Here is a 27,984-nt window from a genome sequence, read left to right on the forward strand (position 1 = left end):
TTTCAGAATTCTTGAAGTATTTTATTAACTGTTACCAAGCATACTCAGCACCTTGTGAAGTCACCTGTGATTTGTTATTTTTTTTCCCATTTTGTTATCCCTTAGAATAAAAGTTTTCATGTCATTCCTGCAAAGGAGAGGCACTGGTTTCTTTGCTTGCAGGAAAGCTTAATAATGGCTCTTTGTAATGATGGGTATAGACACTTAAACAAAACAAAGAGCGCTACCCAGAAATCACTGATTAGTTATTTTGGTTCTAGAGAATGTTGAGATATATATAAAAAAACCTTTTTCATTCAACAGTATTTACAGAACATTTTTATGGTAATAAATAAGTCATTACAATTACTACAGCCTGTTCCACCAGACCTCCCCCCCACCCAAATCCCAAATGTTATATGCTTCCCGCATGAGAGACACCCACATTTTGACTTATTCCTAAGGTTGGAAATAGTGAGTAAGTGGTCTTTGCATTGTCCTGCCTTGCTCATAACTAAAGCAGGAATTACTAAGATGTCAGTGCTTCCATCAGTTGGTAATAGGTGAACATAGAAGGCAGAAAAAGGAGGCGAACAAAGGCTCAAAAGTGCTTCAAATATTAACCGCATCGAGGGCACAGAACGTGACGCTGTCCCCTCTCACTTCAAGACCAGTTGATAACCAAGTTCAGTGCAAATTTTAATTTTAAAAAAAGTTCTTTCATGCTAAACCACTCACCCTTCCTGTGAGGAAAAGATTCATTCTACATAACCCCCTGTGATTTCCTGTGCTGTCACTTTTTAAAAAGTTCAGTGGCTCTGTTTCATGTTGAGCTTGTGCCTTCCTATCTACGCCAAGCCAGCCCCTTCCTCTTGCCTTGTTCTTTTTCCTCCAGATCCTCCTTTGTTACTCCTAGGAATCCAATCCTAGCACAGCCACTGACTCAACTCATTTCATGTCCGTCCACTGGAGCTGGATAAGTGATGGTTTGTGTTGGAATTCACAAGTCTCTTTGAAGCACAGTGCATGTGGACAACAGTGTCGTTGGGATACCGGACAAAGGCAGGTTCACAGAAAGGTTTCTGGCACACCTGGCAGAGTTTTTTGTCAGAGAGAAGGATTGGGCTTTCTCTTAGTTTCACCTAAAAGCAGCAAGAAGAAGAGAAAACATCTGTAAGGTTTTTCCAATTTTGTTTTTGCTAAGCCACTATTGGTGAGGTAAGAAGTTGACTAGAGGAGGTTGAATGACCATTCTCTTACACTGGCTTTCAGCCTTCATCGAGATACAATTCTAATGTTCCTTTAGGGAAACCGTATACTTAATGGGAATGATCACACTAGATCTTTGGCAGAACCCTGGCAGTGAGATGAGACTCTGAAAACGCTTCTTTGAGGATTGGTTGTATCCTTGGAAAGCTTGGGAATCTAATTATGGTGGAAAGGGAAAAGCAGAGAAAATTCAAGAAAGGTAGATTCACCCACTCCTGCTCACACTTTTTAATCAGATAAAGCACAGGAAGAAGAGATAGGAATCCTAAGTTATCTTCTACATATAAACCACAAAAATTAGACGATGTTGTTCTACAATGAATTAAAAAGGAGAAATTTGCAATCAAAAGCTCCTGTTAATTAGACCCTATAAACTTACCTTTTCATGCTTGTAAATGAGGTTCTCAGCTTTCGCTAAGCTCAGTGCAATCTCAGCCATTCTTTGTGAATGGAGACTTTCCCTCATTGCACCCATCAGAAAGGAGGAGAGAAACTGTATGGACCAGCTGGCAGGAATTAGCTGCAAAACCCATGCAGCATCAAATTCAGCTGCATGATTATTCAGAAGGTCAACAGCTGCCACATTCAGTTCATGGTTGGATGTGCTGGAATTGAGATATGTTGAGAGCAGCAGATGGAAAAGCTTCCGTCTGTAGGGAAGGCCTTTGCTCTCGGAATTCCATAGGCAATAGTCCTCAGCGGCCGAGAAGTCCTTCAGTTCATGGACCAGAATCTGTAGAGCTTTTTCATGTTCTTCTAGCTTCCCATACAGTATTGCACACTCAGCATGAAGATCTGTGCCAGCAATTTTATCTGCCAAATGTAAATTTAGATATAAGCTTTGTGGACAGAAGGGATGCTTATTTCACTTGGATTGGCCTGCAATACCTTTCATATCCAGATATTTTATTTCCTTCCATAGATGCACAACTCTCTCAAAGTACTCCTGCATCTAGTGAAATTAATCACCGTTCATGAAACCTACAATCAATCTGTGAACTTTTAAGGTGATACAAGATTCTTGATTATTTTAAAAAGTCAACTGAAAACTACATTCAGAGCAAGGTGCCTACTTGAGTTCTGACCCATCATGACCACTCATAAAGGAAAACGGGGTGAATTCACAGTGTTTTGTTCTGAAGAATGTGGAAAACATTACACATGCAGTATACACTGCATAATAGTAGGGCATCATGATTAGTCATCACAAAAGACTGATAATACTAGTTAAAACAATATTTTTTATCATCCTTTTCAGTAGAAAAGCAAGTTTGATTGCTTGATCAAAACAAACACCAAGTACGTGTACAAACTTATTGTCTACTTGCATTATAAAGATGATTTCTTTAAATTGAATCCAAGTGGATAATCTAAGAGATAATGCACCCTGTAATATTCACATGTCTATGACTGCTCTTCTAGGATAATTCTTAGACAAGCTCAAAATATTACTTACTAATATGTAAATATTCTTAAATAACCTTAAACATTTTAAACACAATTTAAATTAAGTAATCAGCATCAACAGTATCTCTGTCACAATCTAGATGACATGGAAGTAAAACATCATCACAATCTGCCTACTGTGTTTCCCCAAAAATAAGACAGGGTCTTATTTTGCCCTCCAAAATAAGCACTTGGCCTTATTTTTGGGGAGGTCTTATTGTTTTTGAGATGCAGGAGGCGGCAGGTGTGATCACCTCATAGTTGCTGCTGTGTTGCAATATTTTCGGGGAGGGATTCTTTTTGAGGGAGGCTTATTTTAGCGCATGCGCTCAAAAGTCCGATTGGGCTTCTTATCCGGGGAGGTCTTATTTTCAGGGAAACAGAGAAACAATAAACTTTACCCAAACCTTTGCCACTTATAAATAAAAATTCTTAGGGTGAGGAGAATTCTTCCAGGCTATTTTGCCAACATGATCACAAATCATATTGAAGAAATGTATGATTTCTTACACATAAGGCCCAATGCTGAAGAAATAGCTACTCTACTTAACTTCAATCATTTATTAAATCTTTTCTGATATAACAGGCAAATGGAGAGCAACCTGTATCTCAGAAGAGATACACAACTATACAGCTGTGTCACCTCTTTAGAAACCAACTGTACACTATAGAAATGAATTTTCCAACCATATTAATGCTTCTTCCATGGTTGTCTCCCAAAATGGCACTCGGAGGCAATGACTGATTACTTTAACCTCAAAGCTTTTTCCACATGGGAGAATAAAGATGTCTAATTCCCAAACGTTATAAACTTCATGAAAAAGGGTATAGCAGAATACTGTACAACACTTCCTGAATCTTAGAACCTAGATCAGTAATGGCGATTTTTGTAATCAGCGTGCCAAAATTGTGTGCATGTGTGCGAAAGCGCTCAGGTGCCCACATCCACAATGCAACGTACCCCGCTCACCCACACATGCACACATGACCCTCATATACATGCATGCAGGGGGGAAGAGTTTTTGCCCTCCCCAGGCTCTGGAGGCTTTCCTGAAGCCTGGGGAGGGCAAAAATGGCCTCCCCCAGCCCTCCAGAAGCCCAAAAATCAGCTGGTCAGCACGCATATGCGTGCTGGAGCTGACGGCTTACATGCCGGAAAATATGGCTCCGCATGCCACTTGTGGCACACATGCCATAGGTTTGCCATCACAGACCTAGATTAAAGTACACTCCCAGATCCTTAAAACATGTAATAGTTCAAATGGTACCTTCCGGAAAAAAATAAGTTAAAAATGGCAACACAGGATACAACCCATTAACAGTCATCCTGGAGCAGTATTCAAGTATTCCAGCGCTAATTAATAGAACCATGTTCAATGAACAGATTAATACACTCATCCTTTCCCCTAAAAAAACAAGTATTGACTTTTTGCTAGAATTAAATTTCTCAGTTTCAAATATTGTAACCATATACTGTATGTTTTCTAACAATTACTTGAACTGCTTCATATTGCATTTTACCAGACTTAAGATTTCAGTTCGTTGGATCAATTCCGAGTTATCCTGAAGCCTAAGCTGATCATAAAGCAACAAAATTGGTCTCAATACAAGTTCTTAAACATAATCCCTCAATAACATAACTTCACATCATGCTGTGCCTTTCTCATACCTTTGAGCCTCTATAATAAATTTCAGACTGTAGATTCAAAAATCTTCTGCAAGCAATCAATTATCTCTGGCAAAAGCAAACTGTTTCTTGGCAACCCACCAGACAAAAGACACAAAACAAGATAAAAGTGTGTGTGTATGTGTGTGTGACAGAGAGAGAGAGAGAGAGAGAGAGAGAGAGAGAGAGAGAAGGGGAGAGGGAGGCAGGGGATGGAGGGAGAGGGGGGAGAAGGAGACGGAGGGAGAGGGGGAGAGGGACAGAGAGGGAGGGAGGGAGGAACGGAGGGAGAGAGAGAAAGAGAGTGGGGGTAGAGAGAGAGAGAGAGAGAGAGAGAGACCGTAGAGCTCGGCCCAACATTGAACTCAAATGCAATAGATTAAACCCTGAAAAGGATACATTTCTTGATAGAAAAAGTGTTTCCGATAAATGTAATTTGAAGTGTCTTACCTAAAATGAAATGAACTCGGTAAAGGTCAGATCTCTGCAGAAGACTGCGTAGTTTTGTCTGCATTATTGTCAGCTTCCCCTGCCTCTCAGCACCCAGTGACTTCAGATGGAGCACTTCATTGAGGTAAAGCACTGTTAGATGGGTGTGGTACTTTTCTTTCTGTGAAAATAAAAGTAACCAAGCCATCCTCAAAACAGTTTTCATACACCATTTTTATCAATTATTTCAATAAAACTCAAAGTATTAAGACATAATGTCAACAGATTCTATTACTTAGTTGTGTTAAAAGTATAATACAAAAAAAAAGAACAAAGTCACGGTCAAAGTAATTCTGGGAGAACAACATTTTAATTTCTAAAGTTGTCCAAATATATACCTCTGAGATTAAAGGGAAGTTAAAGAAAATTAAGTCAAAATATTTATTTCATATCTGTGCTGCAGTACAAGACACAAGTACAGCATTAGACACAGTAAAAAAGGATGTCTAATTTCACAACTAGTTCCTTTTACACAACTACAGAAACTATCAGAGGAAATAATGTAAAAAGCAATTCGTTGATTTTAATTTATCACATATACCATAAATACAAAAACTTGTACATGTATTTAAAAAATGTGAATTTTATACCATTCCCACCATTCACCTTTACAACATCCAATGTCATTTGGCAGTTCTACTTATAATTTGAATAAACAAGGGGGATGAGAGAGGGTTCAACCCTCAAGTTACCATACAGAGAATAAGAGAATTAGAGAAAGATGTTGAAAATAAAACACAAAATGTAAAGGTACAAGTCAGAAGTGGTATTAGCAGGTTCTGACCAGTTCTGGTAGCGGAAATTTTGATTAGTTCGGAGAACCGGTAAATACCACCGCTGACTGGCTCTGCCTCCATCTATTCTCTGCCTCCCAAGTCCCAGTTGATCGAGAGGAAATGGAGATTTTACAGTATCCTTCCCCTGCCATGCCTACCAAGCCAAGCCCACAGAACCGGTAGTAAAAAAAAATGAATCCCACCACTGGTACAAGTATAGCTTGGAACACTCAGACAAATACATTAACACAATCCCTTTCAAAGCATTAATATTGTACAGAAGTCATCACCCAAACTTACTTTTATTCTTTTCTCTAGAACTAAGTACTCCAAGTATTTTACTAGTGACACCGGATATTTTTTAAGGCATTTGATGACATCATCTGGGTTAAAGCTGTTTTTCTCTTGATCTTCCAGGGGCCTTTTAGTGAAAATGTATACACCAACCTAAAACAATATAACATTTAGAGATTCCAGTAGTGGATAAGTACACCTGACAGACAATTCACAGACCAGTTTCTGAAACACTTGATTCTTTTCTTGCTTTATTCATATAGAAAGTTTGGGGAAAGGGGGGGGGGGGGACCACATTGTGGAGCAATGACAAAAAAAAGGCCCAGAATAAACTTGTGCAATGTTTGCGAGATAGGTTTTTGGGTCACATTTTGTAATACAATTACAACTGAATGTAATGTTTGAAAAAAATCAAAAGAAAATCTAATGTATTTGAACTTCCCTCTTTAAAGTGAGGAATACAATTTAGACTTCATAAAATTTTTAGGAAAAATAGTGCATTTCCCAGGTATTGAATTCTATGCACCAAAATCAAGGAAAATAAACCCTTGTCTTAAAAGCAAAAGGAACAACAAAAATGAAGGTCCCTTTTAGTGCTACACACTAGTAACAACTACAACTATAATTGCATTTGAATGCTATTTTGACACCTTAAGCACTGTGGTGTTTGCTTGGGGGTTATGACACTGGAATATCAAGGGGGCAGAATTAATTCTAGACAAGGTATCCAAGCAACAGCATTTTAAAAACTTTTCCCCAAAGGATGTGGTCATACCTCCTCGTTATGCTCTAAGATCCATTCTGCGTACTTCCACACCAATTCATGGTCAGAACAGGAGGTTAGGAAGTCTACGATATAGTCATAAAGATCTGTGCGTGTAGAGTCCTGAATCTCCCCATTGACTATCTGTATCCATAACTAAAATAAAGAAACAGAAGTTTCATTTCAATCTTTAAAAGGACAAATGCTATTTAAAAAAAAAAAAATCAGCCCCAGGCCATCCTCCTGAAGGAGCAGATCTGGAGGAATAGAGGAGAGCTTCTTAAAGCCATACATAACAGTTAGAGTTACGCAGTGTTTCATGTTCAAAAGCAAGAAGGTGCTTTAGAGATGGAGGTCACCAGCAAACTACCCTAGTTGCTTTCATGTATTGCAGACAAGTTTAACTCCTCACTTCAGGTTGCAATGTCGTCTTCTTAGTCCACAGAGCAACCTTATACTCTTATGTATTTATGTACACATACTCTCACACAGAAACACAAATTCTTTTTTATCTGTGGGGGGAGAGGGGAAGTCCACACATTTCAATCACACAGATCTTTCGTCCTCCCGTTCAATGTACAAATCTTTATTTCATTTTGTGTAATCTTACTAAATACTCTCCATTCCCAATATTTTTCATGTATCTAAAATGTATATTAGAATGGCAATTATTAAGTTCTCTGCTATTTCATATTAATAATCTTGATCCAAAGTCATGTGATATTTGCACCGAGCTGATTATAGGCAGCACAGCATTTTAAGTTCCTGAAGCATACTGTCCGTCTGTCGGTCGCCCCCCACCCCTTTACATTGGAAAAGTAACTATAGAGGAAATATTACAATGGCCCACTACTGGGCTGCAGGCTAATTGCCACTGGACCACGTGAATAGTTGGCTACTACATGTACACAGCCCCACTCACATGAGTTTCATTGCAGCTGCTCGCGACTCCACTCGCACTCATGTTGCCACGAATGTTGCGGGCACTCGTGCGCACATATGCACTTTTTTCTCCCACAAAATCATCCCCTCTCCCCCGTCCCCCGTTCTGCACCACCAACCCAGAAAGTTTGGGGAACTCTATTTTATAATTTACAGGATGCACCAAAAAATACACAGTTTGATTAGACATAAAAACCATAAAAACCATACAAACTATTGTAACCATTACAATAGTTTAATTGGCAGAATGTATCTAGGTTGAGATGGCAGGTTAGCCTAGCTAGGAAACTTAACTAATACTGGTACTGTGGATATATAAAGAACTAAATGTGGATATATAAAGAACTATAAAGAAGAGCAGTATAAAGGTGGCGCAGTGGTTAGAGTGCAGCACTGCAGGCTACTTCAGCTGACTGCTAATTGCAGTTCGGCAGTTCGATTCTCACTGGCTCAAGGTTGACTCAGCCTTCCAGTCTTCCGAGGTGGGTAAAATGAGGGCCCAGATTGTTTGGGGACAATATGCTGACTCTGTAAACTGCTTAGAGAGGGCTGTAAAAGCACTATGAAGCGGTATATAAGTCTAAGTGCTATTGCTAAACATTTTAAAAAGTGAATAAATAGAAAAGGAACACAGAAATAAATCAAGGATTTCATTGTATTTGCATCATCAAAGTGTTTGCTAACAATAAATTTACTGGCTTTAAAAATGTCCACTTGTGACCACTTTGTTGTTGAGTTCTTAAAGTTGTCCTACAATGTTGCTGAGTATACTTCTTGGGTGCACCACACTTAGCAATAGCAATAGCAGTTAGACTTATATACCGCTTCATAGGGCTTTCAGCCCTCTCTAAGTGGTTTACAGAGTCAGCATATTGCCCCCACAGTCTGGGTCCTCATTTCACCCACCTCGGAAGGATGGAAGGCTGAGTCAACCTTGAGCCGGTGAGATTTGAACCGCTGAACTGCAGATAACAGTCAGCTGAAGTGGCCTGCAGTACTGCACCCTAACCACTGCGTCACCTCGGCTCTTAGTTATCTAACACTTACAGCAAAGCTATCAATGTATGATATAAAAACAGGTTTTGTTTATCAACTGGTTTGCTGCAGAGACTGATGCTGATTAGGGAGTGACTGGCTTAAAGTCACTCAGTAGGCTTCCATGCCCAAGGTAGGAGTAAAACCTTGATCTCCCATTGGCAGGCTCAGGACCTTCATCACTTCACCACAAGCTTTGAAGAGACTTAAAGTGGAAAAAGAAAGAGGTAAGCCATTCTGCACACTAACCTGTAGTGCTGTAGCATCTTGACCATTTGAGTGATACAAAAGCCCAAGTGCAAAAAACCTGTACAACAAGAAATATTATTAATAGCAAGTGACTTAGGTCACAGCAGGAATAAGTATGTATTATTTTAGATTTTAGATACATAAAATAATCCCTCTTTGGGGAAAACATTGAGAGCCCTTGGTTTAGATTTTCAATATATCCTGATTTTTCCAGTCTCAGATTAGCATAACTTTATTCCAAAACTTGCCTTTACTATCTGCTTCCACTACACGGTAGAAGGAAAATGGCTTGGCAATGAAAGTGTGCAAGGAAACAAACTCTATCCACAAGATGTCCTGCTTATGCTACCTGGATTTCATTTAGATAGCAGAGATTTACTAGGAAGGAGTAATTTTGCTAGCTCAGCAAAACTGCCCTCAACTCATGGGAGTCAGTCCCGGGCCATCAGTTATGCAATGGCCCTTTGAAAAATTAACTTGGATAGATCTTGAAAATCAGATTTTTTCTGATTTATATTATCCCATCTTTATCAATTTTTATAAATAATTCAAGGTAGCAAACATAGACATTAGTTCTTTTTTCCTCCATAGCAACCATGTAAGGCCGTGATGGCGAACCTAGGGAACATGTGCCACAGTTGGCACCCGGAGCCATTTCTGAGGGCACACGAGGCATTGGCATGTCAGCTCCAAAACGCATGCATGCGCTGGCCAGCTGATTTTTGGCCTTGATTTTCGGCTGCTTTTTGCCCTCCGGAGGCTTCAGGGAAACCTCCTGAAGCCTCCAGAGGATGAAAAACTGCCCAACGTGCACACTGGAAGTTCAAGAATGGACTTCCAGTTTCCGTGTTGGGCCATTTTTTGCCCAACCCTGGCTCCTAGAAAAGCTCTGGAGCCTGGGGAGGGGGAAAAATGGACCTATCGGGCCCACTGGAAGTCAGAAAACGGGCCATTTCCAGCCTCCAAGGGACAGTAGAGGCCATTTTCTCTCTCCCCAGATTCCACAAAAGCCGTGTGCGCATTCACGGGGCAGCGGGGAGGGGTCATGTGTGCATGGACAGGGGGTACAGCACAGGGTGGGCATTAAATTATGGGGGTGGGCATACATGTTTCTTTTGGCACCGGAGGTGAAAAAGGTTCGCCATCACTGATGTAAGGCAAGTTGGACTAAGAGAGAGTGACTTGCCCCAAATCACCCAATGGGCTTTCATGCCTAAGAACTCACAGACTCATGGTTTCTAGCTTAACCAATAGACCAACCAAAGTGGCTCTTATGGCTTTTATTTCTATAAGCTGCCGGAGTCACCATGAATTGGGCAGCCATATAATTTATCTATTTAAACAGAATAGAATAGAATAGAATGGAATGGAATGTGGAATGGGAATAGAATTTTATTGTCACTTTAAATGTACACCAAACAGCATACATTAAATGAAATTTCATTTTATTCAGCTCTCAAAAGTTGACAATTCTAGCAGCAAAATAGTGTACATAAATTGTTGAACCCAACGGATCTAGTTTGGAAAACTAAGATGATCCAACATATGATTCAAATTCTTTGGAAATTGGGAACCATATAAATTTGAAGGCGGGAAGGAGAAAACAAAGAAGCAGTAATAGTAGTTTGTCTAAGGAGATTGTCAGTCATCCAAGTCATGATTTGTCCCAAAGGTGCTTTTACAAAAGACAACTGGGCTTTGCTTTTTTCTTGAAGACGTTTCGCTTCTCATCCAAGAAGCCTTTTCAGTTCTGACTCAGTGGTGGAGGATAGAAGGATTTATATTCCTTGCAGTTATCTGGTCGTTAGCAATTTCTCTGAGTGTCTGAAGAACTGAAGAAGCTTCTTGGATGAGAAGCAAAATGTATTCAAGGAAAAACAAAGTCCAGTTGCCTTTTGCAAAAGCACCTTTGGGAGTAGTAGTTGTAGCTGCACAGAGGTAGTATTACAGTAGCTGTTTGTAAAAGGATTTATTATTTTTTTTATTATCAAATGATAATAAAAAAAAGATTGCCACTATGACTGGCTTATGCCAAAGAGATTCAGGCTTCTGATTCAATATACCGAAAGGTGAACAGCAAAGTTGACAGGACAATTAGAATAAGAGATGTACAAAACCTAGAATTATTTTGGGGGGGGGGGGTTGCTTACTTTTTGTGCTTCTCCAACCAGGCAGCACTGTCTGCCAGAAGGCAAGAATTCTCAGAGACCAGGAGATCCAGAAGGCTTTCATGATTGGACTCGGCGTAGAGTTTCAACAGGGCTGTGTCAATATCCTCCTTGTAGCCATTGGTGACGTCAGTGCTGCGGACCTCACTCAGGTAGGTCATGAGAAATTGCTTGCACTTGATCATCTTCCCCTGGTCCCCCTGTGTAAGTTGGTTTAGGTCAGCATATTCGTGCAGAGGAGGGTGTGACCGCATGAATGAAGAAGAAGTAGGCAACAGTAAAGGGTAGAGAGAAATCAGCTCACGGACATCCAGCTGGCTGCTTCTGCAATTATAATGTCAAAGGTGATGTAATCGACAGGAAGACAAGTATTCTCTCTCTCTCTCTCTCTCTCTTTCTCACACACACACACACACACACACATTACAACAACAATGCTCCTTCCTGGTCATCTCTTGGTTGGATTATTGCAAGATACTCTACATGGGGCTACTCTTGAATAGTATTTGGAAGGTACAGCTGGTACAGAATGCAGTAACTTCTGGAAGCCGCTCAGATGGCACAAGCACCACTGCTTTGCATGAGCTACACTGGTTTCAATTTGCTTTTGGGTCCAACTGAATGTGTGGGTCATTACCTTTAAAGCTTTTTATGGCAAGGTAAGGATGCAGTGGCTCAGTGGCTAAGATGCTGAGCTTGTCGATTAGAAAGATTGGCAGTTCGGCGGTTCGAATCTCTAGCGCCGCCTAACAGAGTGAGCTCCCATTACTTGTCCCCGCTTCTGCCAACCTAGCATGTAAAAATGCAAGTAGAAAAATAGGGACCACCTTTGGTGGGAAGGTAACAGCGTTCCGTGCGCCTTTGGCATTTAGTCATGCCAGCCACATGACCACGGAGACATCTTCGGACAGCGCTGGCTCTTCGGCTTTGAAACGGAGATGAAGAGTGCCCTCTAGAGTCAGGAACGACTAGCACTTATGTGCGAGGGGAACCTTTACCTTTATGGCAAGGTATCTGAGAAACATCTCATCCCGATGGGACTAGCCTGCCCCACTCATTACAGGGGGAAAGGCTTACTTTGGATCCTATCTGCTAAACAATTTTGACTGGCACAGTCCAGGAGAAAAGCCTTTTCTACTGTGGCACCCACCCTCTGGAATATACTCCTGTTTGAAGAGAGGTTTGCCACCACACTCCTGGCTGTCTGGGAGAGCCTGAAAACTAATCTTTGCCACCTGGCCTGGGGCCTCAAGAGAGATCTGCTACATTGGGGTGGCTGAGGAGTAGAGAAAATTCCTACCTCCATGCCACCCATTGTCTTTCTTTGTTTTTAGCTTCTCTATTTAACTCTCTTAATTTTAATTGCTTCGTACAACTTTTTTTACTTATTATATTGTAAGCTGTCTAGCTTGTACAAGTACGACATACAAAACTAATAAACAAATAAATAAAAACAATGAAAAGGACAGAGCTTTCTAATTCAGAAACCTTACACAAAATAATTTTTGCCTGTTTTGATCCTGGCTTGCTTTTACTGCATATCCCATATAGTAATCGAGAAAATTCCGACACTGAACTTGGACTGTAAACTGGCCAAAATTGTTATCAACCGCATTAACACTGAGAGACACAGGGTGTAATCTAGTTCAGTATCGGAATTTCCTTAGCCTAAATACTCTTCATTAAAAATCCAGCTCCCAAATTTCTCTCCCAAATTCTTCTTGGATTGAGAAATTTAAGATGCACATGTAATTATCAAGTAACTCATACTCAGCTGCTTGAGCAGCAAATATGCAATCTTATTTCTGTATTAACTCTCTAGCCACCGTATCCAACAAGAAAAGCAAATGAATATCCTGGCAGATGAGAAAGGCCGAAACTTACAGTCCTATCACAAACCCAATGTACAGGAATCAAGATTGGTCTGTTTCTTTGGATATCACTTGTAGACTAGCTCCAATTTCATTTAGTCCATTGACTAAATCTCCTGTTTTTTAAATGCTTCAGGCCAATGTCCTAAATTTTTTAAAGCCAAATGTACTGTATGAACCTAATCAGGGACACAGTGGCTCAGTGGCTAAGACACTGAGCTTGTCGATCAGAAAGGTTGGCAGTTCAGAGGTTCGAATCCCTAGCGCCACATAATGGAATGAGCTCCAATTACTTGTCCCAGCTTCTACCAACCTAGCAGTTTGAAAGCTTGTAAAAAATGCAAGTAGAAAAATAGGGATGACCTTTGGTGGGAAGGTAACAGCATTCTGTGCGCCTTGGGCATTTAGTCATGCTGACCACATGATCATGGAGACGTCTTCGGAGAGCGCTGGCTCTTCGGCTTTGAAATGGAGATGAGCACAGCTCCCTAGAGTCAGGAATAACTAGCATATATGTGCGAGGGGAACCTTTACCTTTACCTATGAACCTAATCAAGCAATAGTGAGCTAGACCAATATTTCCCAATCTTGTCAACTTGAAGATGGGTGGACTGCAGTTTTATAATTCAACAGGCAGCATCCACTCATCTTCAAGTCACCAAGGTGGAGAAACACTGAACTAGACTGCAAGAATGTGTCTTACCCCTTAGCATTATTACCTGAAGAGCTCTTTTGCTTCAAGGAACTGGAGCTGTGCAAACTGGATAAATCCTGCTTGCTGCAAAATTCGCTTGTACATTGTCTGCAAAGGAAACAAAGAAAAAATAATTTAAGTTAAAAAGGCAGATGCTAAAAAGTGACTAATGAAGAAAAAACTTTTCAGAGGTCATTTGTACATTGTGTCCCTGAGATATATATTGAAACAGCTGGAAATGGATTGCCCTTTCACTTGGGACTGCACAGCACAACAGTCGGGCACCAGCTAGTTCAAAAAAAATCCTGAGTACATTCCAAAAAATGTAGTTGCAGTAGAAGGCATTCAAATGACTTCTGTACTATAATTATGCATTAAAATGAAGAGTCTTCTGGAAAATCACTCTCATGGGGGAAATAGCACTAAAGTATTAAGTATACTTACAAATCTTAGAGCACTCTTTCTGAACCTTGGCAACCTTAAGATGCATGGACTTCAATCCCATAATTCCTCAGCTAACCTGCTAGCTGGAGAATTCTGGGAGTAGAAATCCACATATCTTATAGTTGCCAAGGTTGAAAAACACTGTCTTGGAAAATGAACACGTGTTGGAAAAAAATCATAGTTTCACACATGCATGCCACAAAACATGTGCATTTGCAATTTTAAGATCTGGGATGCATATTCTTCCTCCCGTGAAATGCTTGCCAAAGGTTCTAGGCACTCAGAAGCACACATTAATAATTTAATCAATTTATATCACTAGCCGTCTTTATTAAACGGAAATAGAGAACGAAAAAAAAATCTGAATTAAGACCCAATATTTTAAACTGTTCTAATTATATTTGTATGGCCATACAATAATTAACCATTTTCAATTATTTAGTCCTTTCACTAGTTCAAGCATAAACTTGATTAATCCTACAAACTACTCTTGATTTATAGCCCAGATGCCCTCTATGAAATATAAAGGTAGTCAAACTATTGTAACTGAACTTTGTTACACATTCAAAACCCAGGCTTCCCTTTTCTGGAAGAAGATAAGCATGTTTACCATGGCACACCAAGACTAAAGCCACAAAATTGGAATGCATGTATCAAATTAAATTAAAATGACTAATGTTGTTACAGGTACCGTATTTTTCAGAGTATAAGACTCACCGGAATATAAGATGCACCAAGGTTTTGAAGAGGCAATTTTTTAAAAAAGTAGGTAGGTAGATAGAGAGATAGAGAGGGAGAGAAAGAGAGAGAAATACAGTAGATAGGCAGGCAGAGAGAGTAGTTAGGTAGGTAGGTAGGTAAAGGGATATAGAGAGAGGTAGAAAAAGATAGAGAAATACAGTAGGTAGGGAGAGAGCGAAAGAGCGTAGGTAGGTAGGTGGATAGAGAGAGAGAGAAATAGAATGAGATAGAGAGAAATATAGTAGATACGTAGGGAAAAAGAGAGTAGGTAGGTAGGTAGGTAGGTAGGTAGGTAGATAAAGGGATAGAGAGAGAGAGATATAGTAATACAGTAGGTAGGTAGGAAGAGTGTGTGTAGGTAGGTAGGTAGATAGAGGGACAGAGAGAGAGAAATAGAGATAGAGAGAAATGCAGTAGATAGGTAGGTGTTTCTGCTGGCATAGCACTTGATCAATGTAATTCTCATCAATCAGTTAAAGAGCTTTGCAAAAGGAAAAAAAAAGTTTTTGCACTCTGCAAACCTCCCAAAAACGGCCCGCTTTTCACGAAAACACACCCGTTTCTTTTTTCAAAAAAAGGCATGAATAGCCTTGGGGGGGGGGGGGCTTGCAGAATGCTCCTGGGGGTGGGGGGGTTCAAAAACGAGCAAAAAATGGCCCGTTTTTCGTGAAAACAGGCCCTTTTTTCCAAAAAACAAAATGTATGCATAGCCTTATGGAGGCTTATAGAGTGCTGCTGGGGGGGGGGGGGGGGATTGGCCCATTTTTTGATCATTTCTGCCCTTCCCAGCCCCCAGGAGCCTCTCTGAAAGCCTCCATTAGGGTATGCACGGCCATTTTGTTGAAGGGGGCAGGGTTTCGGGAGGCAAAAAATGCTGTATTCAATGTATAAGACGCATCCAGATTTTCAGCCTCTTTTTTGAGGAAAAAAGGTGCATCTTATACTACGAAAAATACGGTAGTTTTTGACTTACAACAGTTCATTTACTGACTGTTCAAAGTTACAATGGCACTGAAAAAAGTGATGTATTATGACCATTTTTCACAGTTATGACCTTTGCAGCATCCCCATGGTCATGTGATCCAAATTCAGATGCTGAATTTTGGTTCAACTGATTCATATTTATGACGGTGGCAGTCTCCTGGGGTCATGTGATCATTTGTTGTGACCTTCGGACAAGCCAGGTGAATGAGGAAACCAGATTCAACTGGGTTATTATCAACTGCAGTGATTCACTGAAGGACTGTGGCAAATGGGGTAAAATAGGGTTAAACTCACTTAACAAATGTCTCACTTAACAACATAAATTTTGTAATTGTAAATCGAGGACTACCTTCATTTCTCTGCTGAATAGAATCTAATGTATATTTTGCCTTTTTAATGCTGTAATAATATTTGTCTAACCATATGCACTACCAAATTGCATGCTAATTAAAAAGCAATTTCTTAGTAATCATAGTAGCAACTACATTCTATTTAGTACTGCAGACCTACAGGATGATTTTATTAGTTCTGCTGAGATATTAACTCTATTGGGCACTTCAATTCCTTTAATTTAGGCTGGTTATCAGAAGAATTTCAGGATTAACTGGTTCCCCAAGTTTGCTTGCCTCCAATTTCCAACCATTTCTTTTTTTGCATCTTTGAATTTGCAAGCTTTTAGACAAAGATCCCATTCTTTGATTGTGCTCAGGACAAAAGAACATGATAAAATCACATACTGGAAGGCAAACCAATTGGATGCCTTTACCAATGCAGGAAAACCAGTTGGATATCAAAAACAGTGTGTACCATGCTTCAAATATGTGAACTATCTTTGATAAATACTTGTAAGTATGCCAAATGAATACATTGGATCGGTAAACAAGACTTGATGAAGTCAGTAAGTTGTTTTCAGGTAAAAACATTTAGCTCAAGGGTAAGACAAGATGTTCCAAGATGTGTTGTTTTTTTTAACAATTGTTAAAATGTTCACTACAATTACAATACCATAGTGCAGTTCATCACTCCTGATATGGCTAATTTAACCACAGAGCTGTGGAATTCACTTAAGTGCACTCCCAGGATTAACACAGTGTAATACATTTCAAATTTGAACAATTTAAATGTTCACAAGACACCCCCACACACCCAAGCATAAAATAGTTTACATCGAAGAGCAAAGAGACTGCTTCACACATAAAATATTTTTACAATATTAAAAAAAAAACCTTTTGAACTTGTAACAGACTTTTCTGAACTCAAAGCACACTTGGATGTACATACTGGAAGTATCCCATTTCACATTCAAAGCAAAATAACATTCTTGCTTAAAAATAAAATATTCAAATTCAAAACAATTTGTATGTCCTTGCCTAGATCTATCTTTTGAAGAAATAATACGTTAACAAACACACAAAAGTACATTTTAACTTCATAGTCATCTGAGTACAGTCAGAGATGTTTTAAATTCAGAGGCAGACCTGAAATTTCTCCTTTGGAATATTCCTTTCGGCTCCCTTTGCTAACACTAGTGCTTCTTCAACTCTTCGGCTGCCCAAAAGGTCTTGAATTTGTTTTTCCAGAGGCAGTGGGACCAAGAAGTATACCCCTTTGGTAGTAGCTACAATTACTTTCCCTAAATTTAAAAACAAAGCAAAATGTCCAATTTACAAAGCAAAGCATGAGAAAAATACATATATTCTTTTAAAGGAAAAATAAATATTTCCAATGCTATACAGTAAGGTAAAGGTTCCCCTCACACATGCACTATATTGCCAAAAGTATTCGCTCACCTATCCAAATAATCAGAATCAGGTGTTCCAATCACTTCCATGGCTACAGGTGTATAAAATCAAGTACCTAGGCATGCAGACTGTTTTTACAAACATTTGTGAAAGAATGGGTCGCTCTCAGGATCTCAGTGAATTCCAGCGTGGAACTGTGATAGGATGCCACCTGTGCAACAAATCCAGTTGTGAAATTTCCTTGCTCCTAAATATTCCACAGTCAACTGTCAACTGTATTATAAGAACGTGGAAGTGTTTGGGAACAACAGCAACTCAGCCACAAAGTGGTAGGCCATGTAAACTTATCCAACATCAGTGTGTGACCTCACAAATGCGCTTCTGGAAGAATGGTCAAAAATTCCCATAAACACACTCCTAAACCTTGTGGACAACCTTCCCAGAAGAGTTGAAGCTGTTATAGCTGCAAAGGGTGGACCGACATCATATTGAACCCTATGGATTAGGAATGGGATGTCACTTACAGTAAGATCTTATGCGAGTAAAGTCAGGTGAGTGAATACTTTTGGCAATATAGTGTATATGCTGGTTGTTCCCGACTCTAGGGGGCGGTGCTCATCTCCATTTCAAAGCCAAAGAGCCAGCGCTGTCTGAAGTGGTCTCCGTGGTCATGTGGCGAGCATGACTAAACGCCGAAGGTGCATGGAACACTGTTACCTTCCCATCAAAGGTGGTCCCTATTTTTCCACTTGCATTTTTTCATGCTTTCGAACTGCTAGGTTTGCAGAAGCTGGGACAAGCAACAGGCGTTCACTCTGTTACACGACACTGGAGATTCAAACCTCTGAACTGCCAACCTTCTGATCGACAACCTCAGCTTCTTAGCCACTGAGCCACCGTGTCCAAAAAGACAGCCATTTTCTCAAATTCAAATGGTAAAAATATAATTTCCGTTAGGGCTGATTAACTCTCTTTCACCATTTCAAGGATGCCAGATATAAGTGCCAGCAGTTATTCAGAAGGTCTTTATGGTCACAAATGTTTGCTGATCTTTCACAAATAATTTTCCTTTCATCCATTTAGATGAGGAAATGAAACTCCAGTTTACAACAGTTCAGATTTGCTGAGGTTTTCCTGTTATTTATATATGATTGCCAACACAAACAGCAGCTTCATGCAGCAGTTAGCAAAAAGTACTTGTGATATTTAGTGTCTTACACAACAAACCAATCAATATAAAAGAAATAAAGGCAGATTCTGGGTCCTCTCAAACAGTTTTGACTCCTGGAGACAAGTCCTTGCAGTTTTCTGCAACATTTTTGGAAGTGACTTGCCATTAATTACTATATTCCTAGACCTGAAAGAAAGACCAGGGATACAGCCAACCAACTGATTGGTTGGTTGTTTATTAAATTTATAGGTCACCCATTTCACTATCAAGCAACTCTGAACAGTTATTGTGCCCAAGGCAGGATGAAACTCCAGAGTCTCCCACCTTTTAACCCAGCACTTCAATCGCTAGACCAGATTGACTCTCTCCCTCTTGCATACCTTCAAAATCTTGTAGGATATGCCCATCCTTAAAGGGTAAGGTTTGCTTCTGCTGCTGGTCCAGCATACTGTGCACAGTAATGAATTCTTCATCGAGAGCAATTACATATGGAAAATAGAGGGCAGCCCCAATCACCTTTTCGGACCAGCGAACAGGAGCCCGCTGGGAAATGCCATCCACAGTGGCAAACATACCTGCCAATGTATAAAGAGAAGAAATTAGAACTTTCTCACCCTGAATTCAAAGCTGTTGTTTGTATGTATACCTGCTGCAAAAGGTTACATGGATAATTTCCAAGAATGACCCAAATATATTCTGCCACCTGGAGAAGTGCATCAGATGTTCCTATTCTGTTCTGTAATTTTAGGCTTCAGAATTGTAGCATACTAATTATTTGCACAATTATTTGCTGGAAGAAAGTGGCAAGAAAGTGACAAGCAACAGGGAGAAAGCAGAACTATTTAACTCATTTTTTGCATCTGTCTTTACACAAAGGGATAAAACAGTCCAACCTATCAAAAACAGCACCACAAAAATCAGTCTAGGAACACAAATTGAAATAGGGAAGAAAACGGTAAGTGAGCACCTGTCTACCCTAGACGAGTTCAAATCACCAGGACCGGACGGATTACACCCCAGGGTTCTAAAGGAACTGGCAGATGAAATCTCAGAACCACTGAACTATATCTTTCAGAGATCCTGGAGCACCCGGGAACTGCCAGAGGACTGGAAAAAAGCTGATGTGGTTCCCATCTTTAAAAGGAAAACCAAATAGATCCAGGAAACTATAGACCTAGCAGCCTGACCTCAATACCAGGAAAGATTCTGGAAAAGATAATCAAGCAACGAATTAGCGAACACCTAGCAGTAAACAAAGTAATAGCCAAAAGCCAACATGGGTTTGTCAAAAACAGATAATGCCAGACTAATCTTATTGCATTCTTTGACAAAGTGACAAAATTAGTGGACCAGAGGAATGCCGTTGATATAGTTTACTTGGACTTCAGTAAAGCATTTGATAAGATAGACCATAACCTACTACTAGATAAAGTAGAAGAATGTGGGTTGAACAGCATCACCACCAGATGGATTCGTAACTGGCTGACCAACCACACTCAACGTGTAGTTCTCAATGGAACTGCATCTACATGGAGGGAAGTATGCAGTGGAGTACCCCAAGGCTCTATTTTAGGCCCAGTACTCTTCAACATCTTCATCAATGATTTGGATGAGGGAATAAATGGGGAACTCATCAAATTTGCAGATGACACCAAGCTGGCAGGAATAACCAACACTCCAGAAGACAGGCTTAAGATACATAAGGATCTTGACAAACTTGAACATTGGGCACTATCTAATAGAAGGAAATTCAATGGTGAAAAAAGTAAGGTTCTACATTTACGCAAGAAAAACGAAATGCAGAGGTACACTATAGGTGGTACCTTGCTCAATAGTAGTAACTGTGAGAGGGATCTTGGAGTCCTAGTGGACAACCATTTAAATATGAGCCAGCAGTGTGCAGCAACTGCCAGAAAAGCCAACACAGTTGTAGGCTACATAAACAAAGGGATAGAATCAAGATCACGTAAAGTGTTAATATCACTTTATAATGCCTTGGTAAGGCCACACTTGGAATACTGCATTCAGTTTTGGTTGCCACGATGTAGAAAAGATGTGGAGACTCTAGAAAGAATGCAGAGAAGAGCAACAAAGATGATTAGGGGACTGGAGACTAAAACATATGAAGAACGGTTGCAGGAACTGGGTGTATCTAGTTTAATAGAAAGAAGGACTAGGGGAGACATGATAGCAGTGTTCCAATATCTCAGGGGTTGCCACAAAGAAGAGGGAGTCAAACTATTCTCCAAGGCACCTGAGGGTAGAACAAGAAGCAATGGGTGGAAACTAATCAAGGAGAGAAGCAACTTAGAACTGAGGAGAAATTTCCTGACAGAACAATTAATCAGTGGAACAGCTTGCCTCCAGAAGTTGTGAATGCCCCAACACCGGAAGTCTTTAAGAAGACGTTGGATAGCCATTTGTCTGGAACGGTATAGGGTTTCCTGCCTAGGCAGGGGATTGCACTAGACGATCTCCAAGGTCCCTTCCAACTCTGCTATTGTATTGTATTGCACACTGACAAACAATCTTCCAAAATTATCTTGTTTCCTTGCTGACAGGCTATTGGCTTTCCATAAAGTATGGCTGCATCTACGGACTTCTACATTTAATGCAAGATCACAATACAAAGACTCTATTGCCACAGTTCAGTCACTCTCTCTATGCTTTGGTTAATTCTTATTGCTAGAATTAAATTTCACTTTGAAGCACAAAGTTGGAAGGATCTTAGTTATTACTTGCTTATCCCCTGCTCAATGAAAGAATTATATTATCCCTAGCAAATGGCCACCCAACTCAGCTACTAGCAATGAAGACCTGCCTACATCCTCTTGAAGCAGTTCATTTCACTGTCAAAAAGATTTTTAATAACAGTTCTTACTGTCAGCATGAATTTGTCACTTAAGTAGCAGTTTTTGTTCGGAAATAAGTGCCATGGAGTTCACTAGTACTTACTTTTCAAGGGAACTATTTAGCAATCACAGTTCACCCAGCATTTCTTGCATCATATAAAAAACAGGCTATAGCTATTGATAAAATCCAGACAGTAGCATTTATCAATAGAAAAAAGACAATTGCAGATTCTTCTCTTTATATCATAAGCTATTCATCTGGTTAATAAAACAGTCAGATCACACATTTCATGTTTTAACAATACACAAGTTTTTGCATACTTAAATAAGAAATTCATCCCAAGAATTCTTATTCTATTTATGAAGAACAGTTTCATAAAAATGGAAATAATTACCTTTCAGAAAATTCAAGCAAATCAGAATTTTGAAGCCAAAATTCTATTTTTAAATTAATACCCATAGTAGAAATGCTACTATTCTATGAAAGTAACATTAAAAACATTTAGTGACATCTTTTAGATGATATTTAACAAAGCTTATCTATTTGCTCTTTTATATTTTTACTCCATTTTACTAGTGCTACCTTGATTCTTTTGCAGAATGTTAAGGATTTTAGATTCAGAAAATAACCAATGACAGTTTAGAACTAACTACTTTATTTAATACATTAATCCATTTCTTTTTTGGATTGCTCTTATTGTTAGAAGTCAGAAAGGTGTACTTGTCACAAAAATGTGGAATGGACACAAATAAAATCCTGCACAGGTTACTAATTACTAATTCCACAAGGAGAGGTACTTTCCTAAATGAACAACTAACTAACTCTGGGTATTTTGAATGATAAGACAGCAATCCAGCCTAATATCAGCATTTTGTGAATTTTGATTTTGCAATTTTTTTTTGCAGAAGTCTTGCAAAATTTCTATGCAGGAGGAGGAAGGGTTAAGAAAAGGTAAAGCAAAAGTTCCCAAATAATGAGCTAAAGAAGCTTACCTAAACCCCCAGGTGCAGCCAACAGGAACTCTTCCCTGCCTATTCTTTTCACAACTGGTTCACCAGTATAAGGAAAGAGCTCCTGGGAAGCTCCAGTATTGTAGTTCAGTATAATATATTGGCTAGTGAGAGCAAGGCATAAGTAATAGCCATCCACCGCTACAGCAGAAGGCTGTTCTCGCGTGCAACATTCTTTCAAAATCTGTACTTTGTCCTCATAGACCAAATATATTTGGATGGTCCTCCGTTTCACTGAAACAATACACACTTCCACACAGAATGGATCCCCATTCACAGGGTTCTCATTCAATGTGAACATCAGGGCTCCTTTGATTCTGGCCCCAGTGGAGATGGGTTCCAAGTTCATCATGTTCATTAAAGTGATGGTATTGTCACAGAGCACCAGAAGTCTGTTAAGTGCAGAAGCTGCTTTCAACTCTCCCACAGCCTTCCGGCAACTGAGATTCTTATGCAGCTGCTTGGAAATAGAAAAAGGTGTTTTTTCAGAAGGGGGATTTTTCTCCTCCAAGAGAAAATGGCAGATAGAGCCCTCATTTGTTCCAATGTAGAGGTTTCGTCCACAGCACTCCACACATTCGATATGGATTCGAGATCTGTCACCCGTCAGCAACTCCCACTCAACTGCGGGAACAAGCTTGAAGGCTTTGACACTCATTGTGCTTTCCAGAAGATGGCCTACTAAATTAATAAATAAAAAGAAAGAAACTGGATTTCTGGACTTCTGGGTTGAAAGCTACATTGTCTTTCATCATTCAAAATGCCAGGCTTCCCCACTCTTTAAAACTTTTAATGGTATGAAATTGTCAATTTTCACAATACCTGTTCACCAAACAAACTGCTGAGGAATAAATTTCTGAAGACAACTATTTTAATACAACTGAACTCTTGCATTTGCAGCTTCGACAGCCATAGAAATTGTACCTGTAAATTTAAGTAAATACATACATAAATACACACTGCTCTAGAAGACAGATCCCTCAAAATAATAAAACAGATGTCAGTTTCATGACTGCTTAGCACCCAAGACCTTGGAGCCTATTTCCATCTTCTCAAGAAGTCCTCAAGAAGTTATCATCATGAGAATTACCAGAACTCATGTCCAATCACAACAAGTTGATGGCTCAGCACAGTATGCTAATACCATCTAGCACTGGTCTCAACACATCTGTGCCACAGTTACCTAAGAGAAATGTTATTTTCATTCCAAATTTTTGGAAGGATACTATAGGCCACTGTGCAAGACAAGTATCCTTCCCCAGTTCAGTCCTATTCAGATATGCTCTATTTTCATGGTTGATAAATTCTGTAGAATTTAAGTTGCCAGTTTTCAGTATTCTTGGCAATATTGCATTATTTATAAACAGTGCAATCTAAGTATGCTTATTTAAAAGTAACTCTCATCATACTGGACAGGCTTTAATCCTTCTTCACATTGGTGTCTGCAGTTGTAGACACTGTAATAAAAAGACCACTGGCTGAACAGTCATAACAGCTTGTAGGTTAAGCCATTTCCTTTTAGAACAGATTTTACAAAACATGGTATCATCTAATTTGCATTACATTTTTCAGGGGCACAATGACCTACCTTTCCTCCTATTTGGATGAAACCAACATTCTAATTATGTAAACAAAATTTATAAGAATGTAACTTTGCACTATATTTAGATCTAAAAAAATCCAACAAATTCTAAATAATATTTAATTAAGTTGATTGACATGTTTTTGAATGATTACACCTACTTTTTAATTTCTTCCTCTTCTTCAATACTCAATCTTTATTTACTACCACAAATATACAAGTAACCAAAGTGGGAAATTACAATTAAGATTATGATTAAAAATATATAATTTCATTATATCTACAAATAAAACTCTTTCAGTCTCAGCCTCATGTACATAGGAAGAATACTAATCTATTTTATGGGGATGTTGTAAGAATAAGTAAAAAATGTAAAATGCATTTAAATAAACGCACTTAAATATTAATAAGTCTGTATGTAACTTGATTTGCTATAATGCACAAAATAAAAGTAACAGTGGAACCATATGGAACCCTAAATAAATCTTTAAAGCAAGCATCCTAATATAGTTTAATTGGGAAATATAAGGCTATATAAGGATATATATTCAGAAATCTTGGTAACCACAATGAAGTACAGCATCTTCCTTAGGGATTCTACCATGCCTTTAAAATGGCATTGCTTCAATAATTGTTCAATAATGCCTGTCTTTAAGGCATTTTTTGTCAACTGATGTCTGCTGGCCTTGCACGCTCTTAACTTCAGCTGCTATAATCAAATACATCTGGAAAACATCAAGATTCTGGATACTTTGTAAACAGCTTGAATGCAGGGGTTAAGATGTGGGACTAGAAATGGGGTTCCAGCCCACCTTAAGCCCAAACTCATGGATGACTTTAGATCAGACATCTTCTCCCAGACCTATCCAACTCATAGGATCATTGGGGAGGGTGTGTGTGTGGAGGTGGGAAATATCCTTTTGAGCTTCTGCAGGAAAGGCAGAATATACATTAAATAAATCATCCCAAATTATTGTCATTTTCAAGAGCAACAGCAGGTCTTTTGTGGGTTTAATTCTTTCTCTTTCAAAAACGGAGCAATAACTCTTGCACCGGCTGTCACTTCAGTTTTATTGTATCCACGGAGGGATTTGGCGCAAGAGATCACCTGCCAACTCTCACCTTCCACCTGAAGGAGATCTACCTATTTCGGCTCCCCTGGGTCTCCACTGAGTGCTCCATCCTTACCATGAGCGAAGCTCAGCTCTTCTTCAAATCACCCTCCTTAATTCCTCCAGGCTCAAGCCAGCCTTGGCAGGATCCCGTCCTTTCCTGCTTCCTCGCCCACGGAAGATGGGTGGGACGTGGCGTTTCGCATCCTCTCGTTTCCAGCGCCCCCCTACCCTGGCCAGGCCGGGCTTCTGCGCCACGCACGCCCCTCTCCAGGCTGGGTCAAGCGCCTGGGCTGGGGGCTGCTACACCGGTCATGGGAAGAGGCCGGAGGCGAGAGCGAGGAGAAGGGGAAGGCAAACAGCAGGTCGGGCGCAGGAGTGGAAGTGGAGATGCAACCTGCCACCGCTCCCCCCCTCTCCTCCCAAGCCGTCCGCCGAGGCCTCCGCTCAGGGGAGGCCAGCCGGCGCCGGCGCCTCCGCTCCCCGACGGATCCCCGGGAAATCCGCGGCTCTCTTGCCAGCGCCGTTCGCTCCTGCAGCTGGCTCTTCCTCCGGGGGCGGCTCCCCGGCCCTTCCGGTCACAAGGCAGGCTGACAGGCGGGTTCTTCCCGCTGGCTGGTGCGGGGCGGGCTGGGGTTGGCCGGCTGGGCGGGTTTGACCGGCGCAAAGTTTCGTCAGAGCGCAATCCTCGGCTCAGCAACCGGGTGGCTCTTGGAGACGGTGTTTGGGGTTGGATTTCCACCGGAAAGCGGGGGTAGAATTCGGCCCGAGGGAGCGCAGCTTTGGTTCCTGTGCGTCAAGAGCTGAAGCTGCTTCCTAATCCTCGGTTTCTTGGGGGCAACTTGGAAAGAGAACCACGCGGTAAAGGTTGATCTAATGCTTCTCTAATGTTGGATTTAAAATGACGCATACAATTGTTTTAACAAGTGATCGGCATGCAAAAAAAAAAAAAAAAAAAAGGAAAGAAAAATAATTGCCCTGGAAATCCAAGAAAAGGTCTGGAGGACTGTTCCCACAGTTAGTTTTTGGCCCACCTCGGTTCGTGCCCTTAAAGGTCCAGGACACGGATGACAGGATCTAGAGCTTGCAATATGTACACCATTCCATGAAGCAAACAGCAGCAGCAGCAAATAGGTATATAAAAACGAGCAGTTAGTCACCTTCCATCACATTTTGCATGCCCAGGATCTTCTGTGAAAAATAAATTATGTCAGATTCTGTGTGTCTGGTACAGGCATGGTTCTACTAATATTTTCCCCTCCTGTAGTATATTTGGCCCAAATGCTACCAGAAAATAAGAAATAAGGTCTTGAGATGTCAATGTCCACAAGGTGCAATCAAAAAAGTGAAAAGAGCAGTGGTGACATGCAATTGAAGCTTTTTGCTATTTTTATGTGTAACACTTGGCTACTATTTTTTAAACCATAAGCCCCAGATCTCCTGAAGTCAGTCCAGATGTCATGAGAGTGTCCAGGAGAAAATCCTTGATGAGCTGGAATAGAATCCCAACTAGTCCAAAGCTTTCCATATATGCCTCAGCCATTATAAGAAAGAAATGTTCTCTGTTCTAATTTAGTGTGGGAAAGGAAAATGTGAATTTAAGGAACGTTTGGTTATGCCCTGCTATTGAGTGGGGGCCAAAAATAAAAGGTGATAGAAGAAGAAAAAAGGATAATGTCATTTCCCATTGACCAGACATAAAAATTAAGAACAAAATTGAAAAAAAGATCTTAAAGATCAAATGCCTAAACAATTAAATATACTGATAACTTTAAATAAACTTTGTTTTTAAGGTAAAAATGGCAATAATGTGTAACGCTCTTTATAAAAATGAACATTTTTAATTTAAAAAATCAAGTGTTTGTAAATGTTAAGCACCTTCAGCTCTTAATGACAATATTGAGTATGAGTAAGATAAATATAGCAGAATACCACACCTGGTAAAGGCCTAGTTAAATGTTTGCCATCTTAATCTGACTCATGGTAAATTTTACATCTTTCAAGACATTTCTGCAATTTTGACTCCATTCATTTATCTTACCTGCCATCTTCTTCCTCTACTTTCCTTGCTTCCTCTACTGGCCTAGCTTAGCAATTTTCAGTCAAAGACTATCTGTATTACAGTAATAATTAAGCACTTAATTACTACTATATGCAACTGATGATTATGTTTCTCCTGATATGCATACACAGCTCCAACTTGCATATAAAAACCAGGAATCAAGCTGGAAACTGGGAAAACACAAGTTCTAATCCTGCTTTAGGCACAAAATCAGTTGGGTGACTAGGGGCAAGTCACACTAGGACATACCGCTCATGAAAAATGATGGCGACTTCCGGTTTGGCATCACACCGGTGCGAGCTGCCGACAGATCCTCTGCTCGGTTCGCCCGGCCTTTTGCACGAGCGTGGCTGTAGCAGGCAAGGTCTTTTCGAGGTGCGAGGACCAGTGGAGAGGGGAAGCATCGGAGCAGGATTCATGTGGTCCATTAGGAACCAGACTGAAACTTAGGACTCACTTAGTAGAAGACTTCTTTCCCCACATATGGTTCCCATGTACCCTGGTAGCTGAGCTGTGGGAGTGGGGCATATTTAGACAGCCTGTCCTCTGGGGAACTGTTTAGGTTGAATGAACTCCAGGAGTTCCATTTGAATAGGATAAGCAAGACAAATATTAACAACCAGTACATCAAGTCTGTAGGTT

The 27,984-nt window shown here is 40.1% G+C and overlaps 1 protein-coding gene across 8 annotated transcripts; it reads right to left on the reverse strand.

The window, feature by feature from the left end:
* Nucleotides 1-27,868, reverse strand: TGFBRAP1 (transforming growth factor beta receptor associated protein 1). 8 transcript variants are annotated; one of them, XM_032226818.1, is made up of 12 exons: nt 27,592-27,868; nt 22,569-23,510; nt 19,104-19,298; nt 17,289-17,443; nt 13,667-13,749; nt 11,059-11,400; nt 8,909-8,966; nt 6,695-6,838; nt 5,926-6,072; nt 4,811-4,970; nt 1,628-2,061; nt 1-1,121 (listed from the first exon to the last, which is right to left on the reverse strand). In XM_032226818.1, exons 2-12 carry the CDS (start codon nt 23,242-23,244, stop codon nt 933-935), a joined length of 2,583 nt encoding a protein of 860 aa, XP_032082709.1. In that variant the 5' UTR covers nt 23,245-23,510; nt 27,592-27,868; the 3' UTR covers nt 1-932. The 8 variants fall into 8 exon arrangements, with proteins under 8 accessions (XP_032082709.1, XP_032082705.1, XP_032082703.1 ...); XM_032226814.1 differs by having other exon boundaries at nt 22,569-26,468; XM_032226812.1 differs by having other exon boundaries at nt 22,569-26,471.
* Between the last annotated feature and the right edge of the window lie 116 nt (nt 27,869-27,984).

The sequence above is a fragment of the Thamnophis elegans genome, chromosome 11, assembly GCF_009769535.1.
Source record: "Thamnophis elegans isolate rThaEle1 chromosome 11, rThaEle1.pri, whole genome shotgun sequence".
NCBI lineage: Eukaryota > Metazoa > Chordata > Lepidosauria > Squamata > Colubridae > Thamnophis > Thamnophis elegans.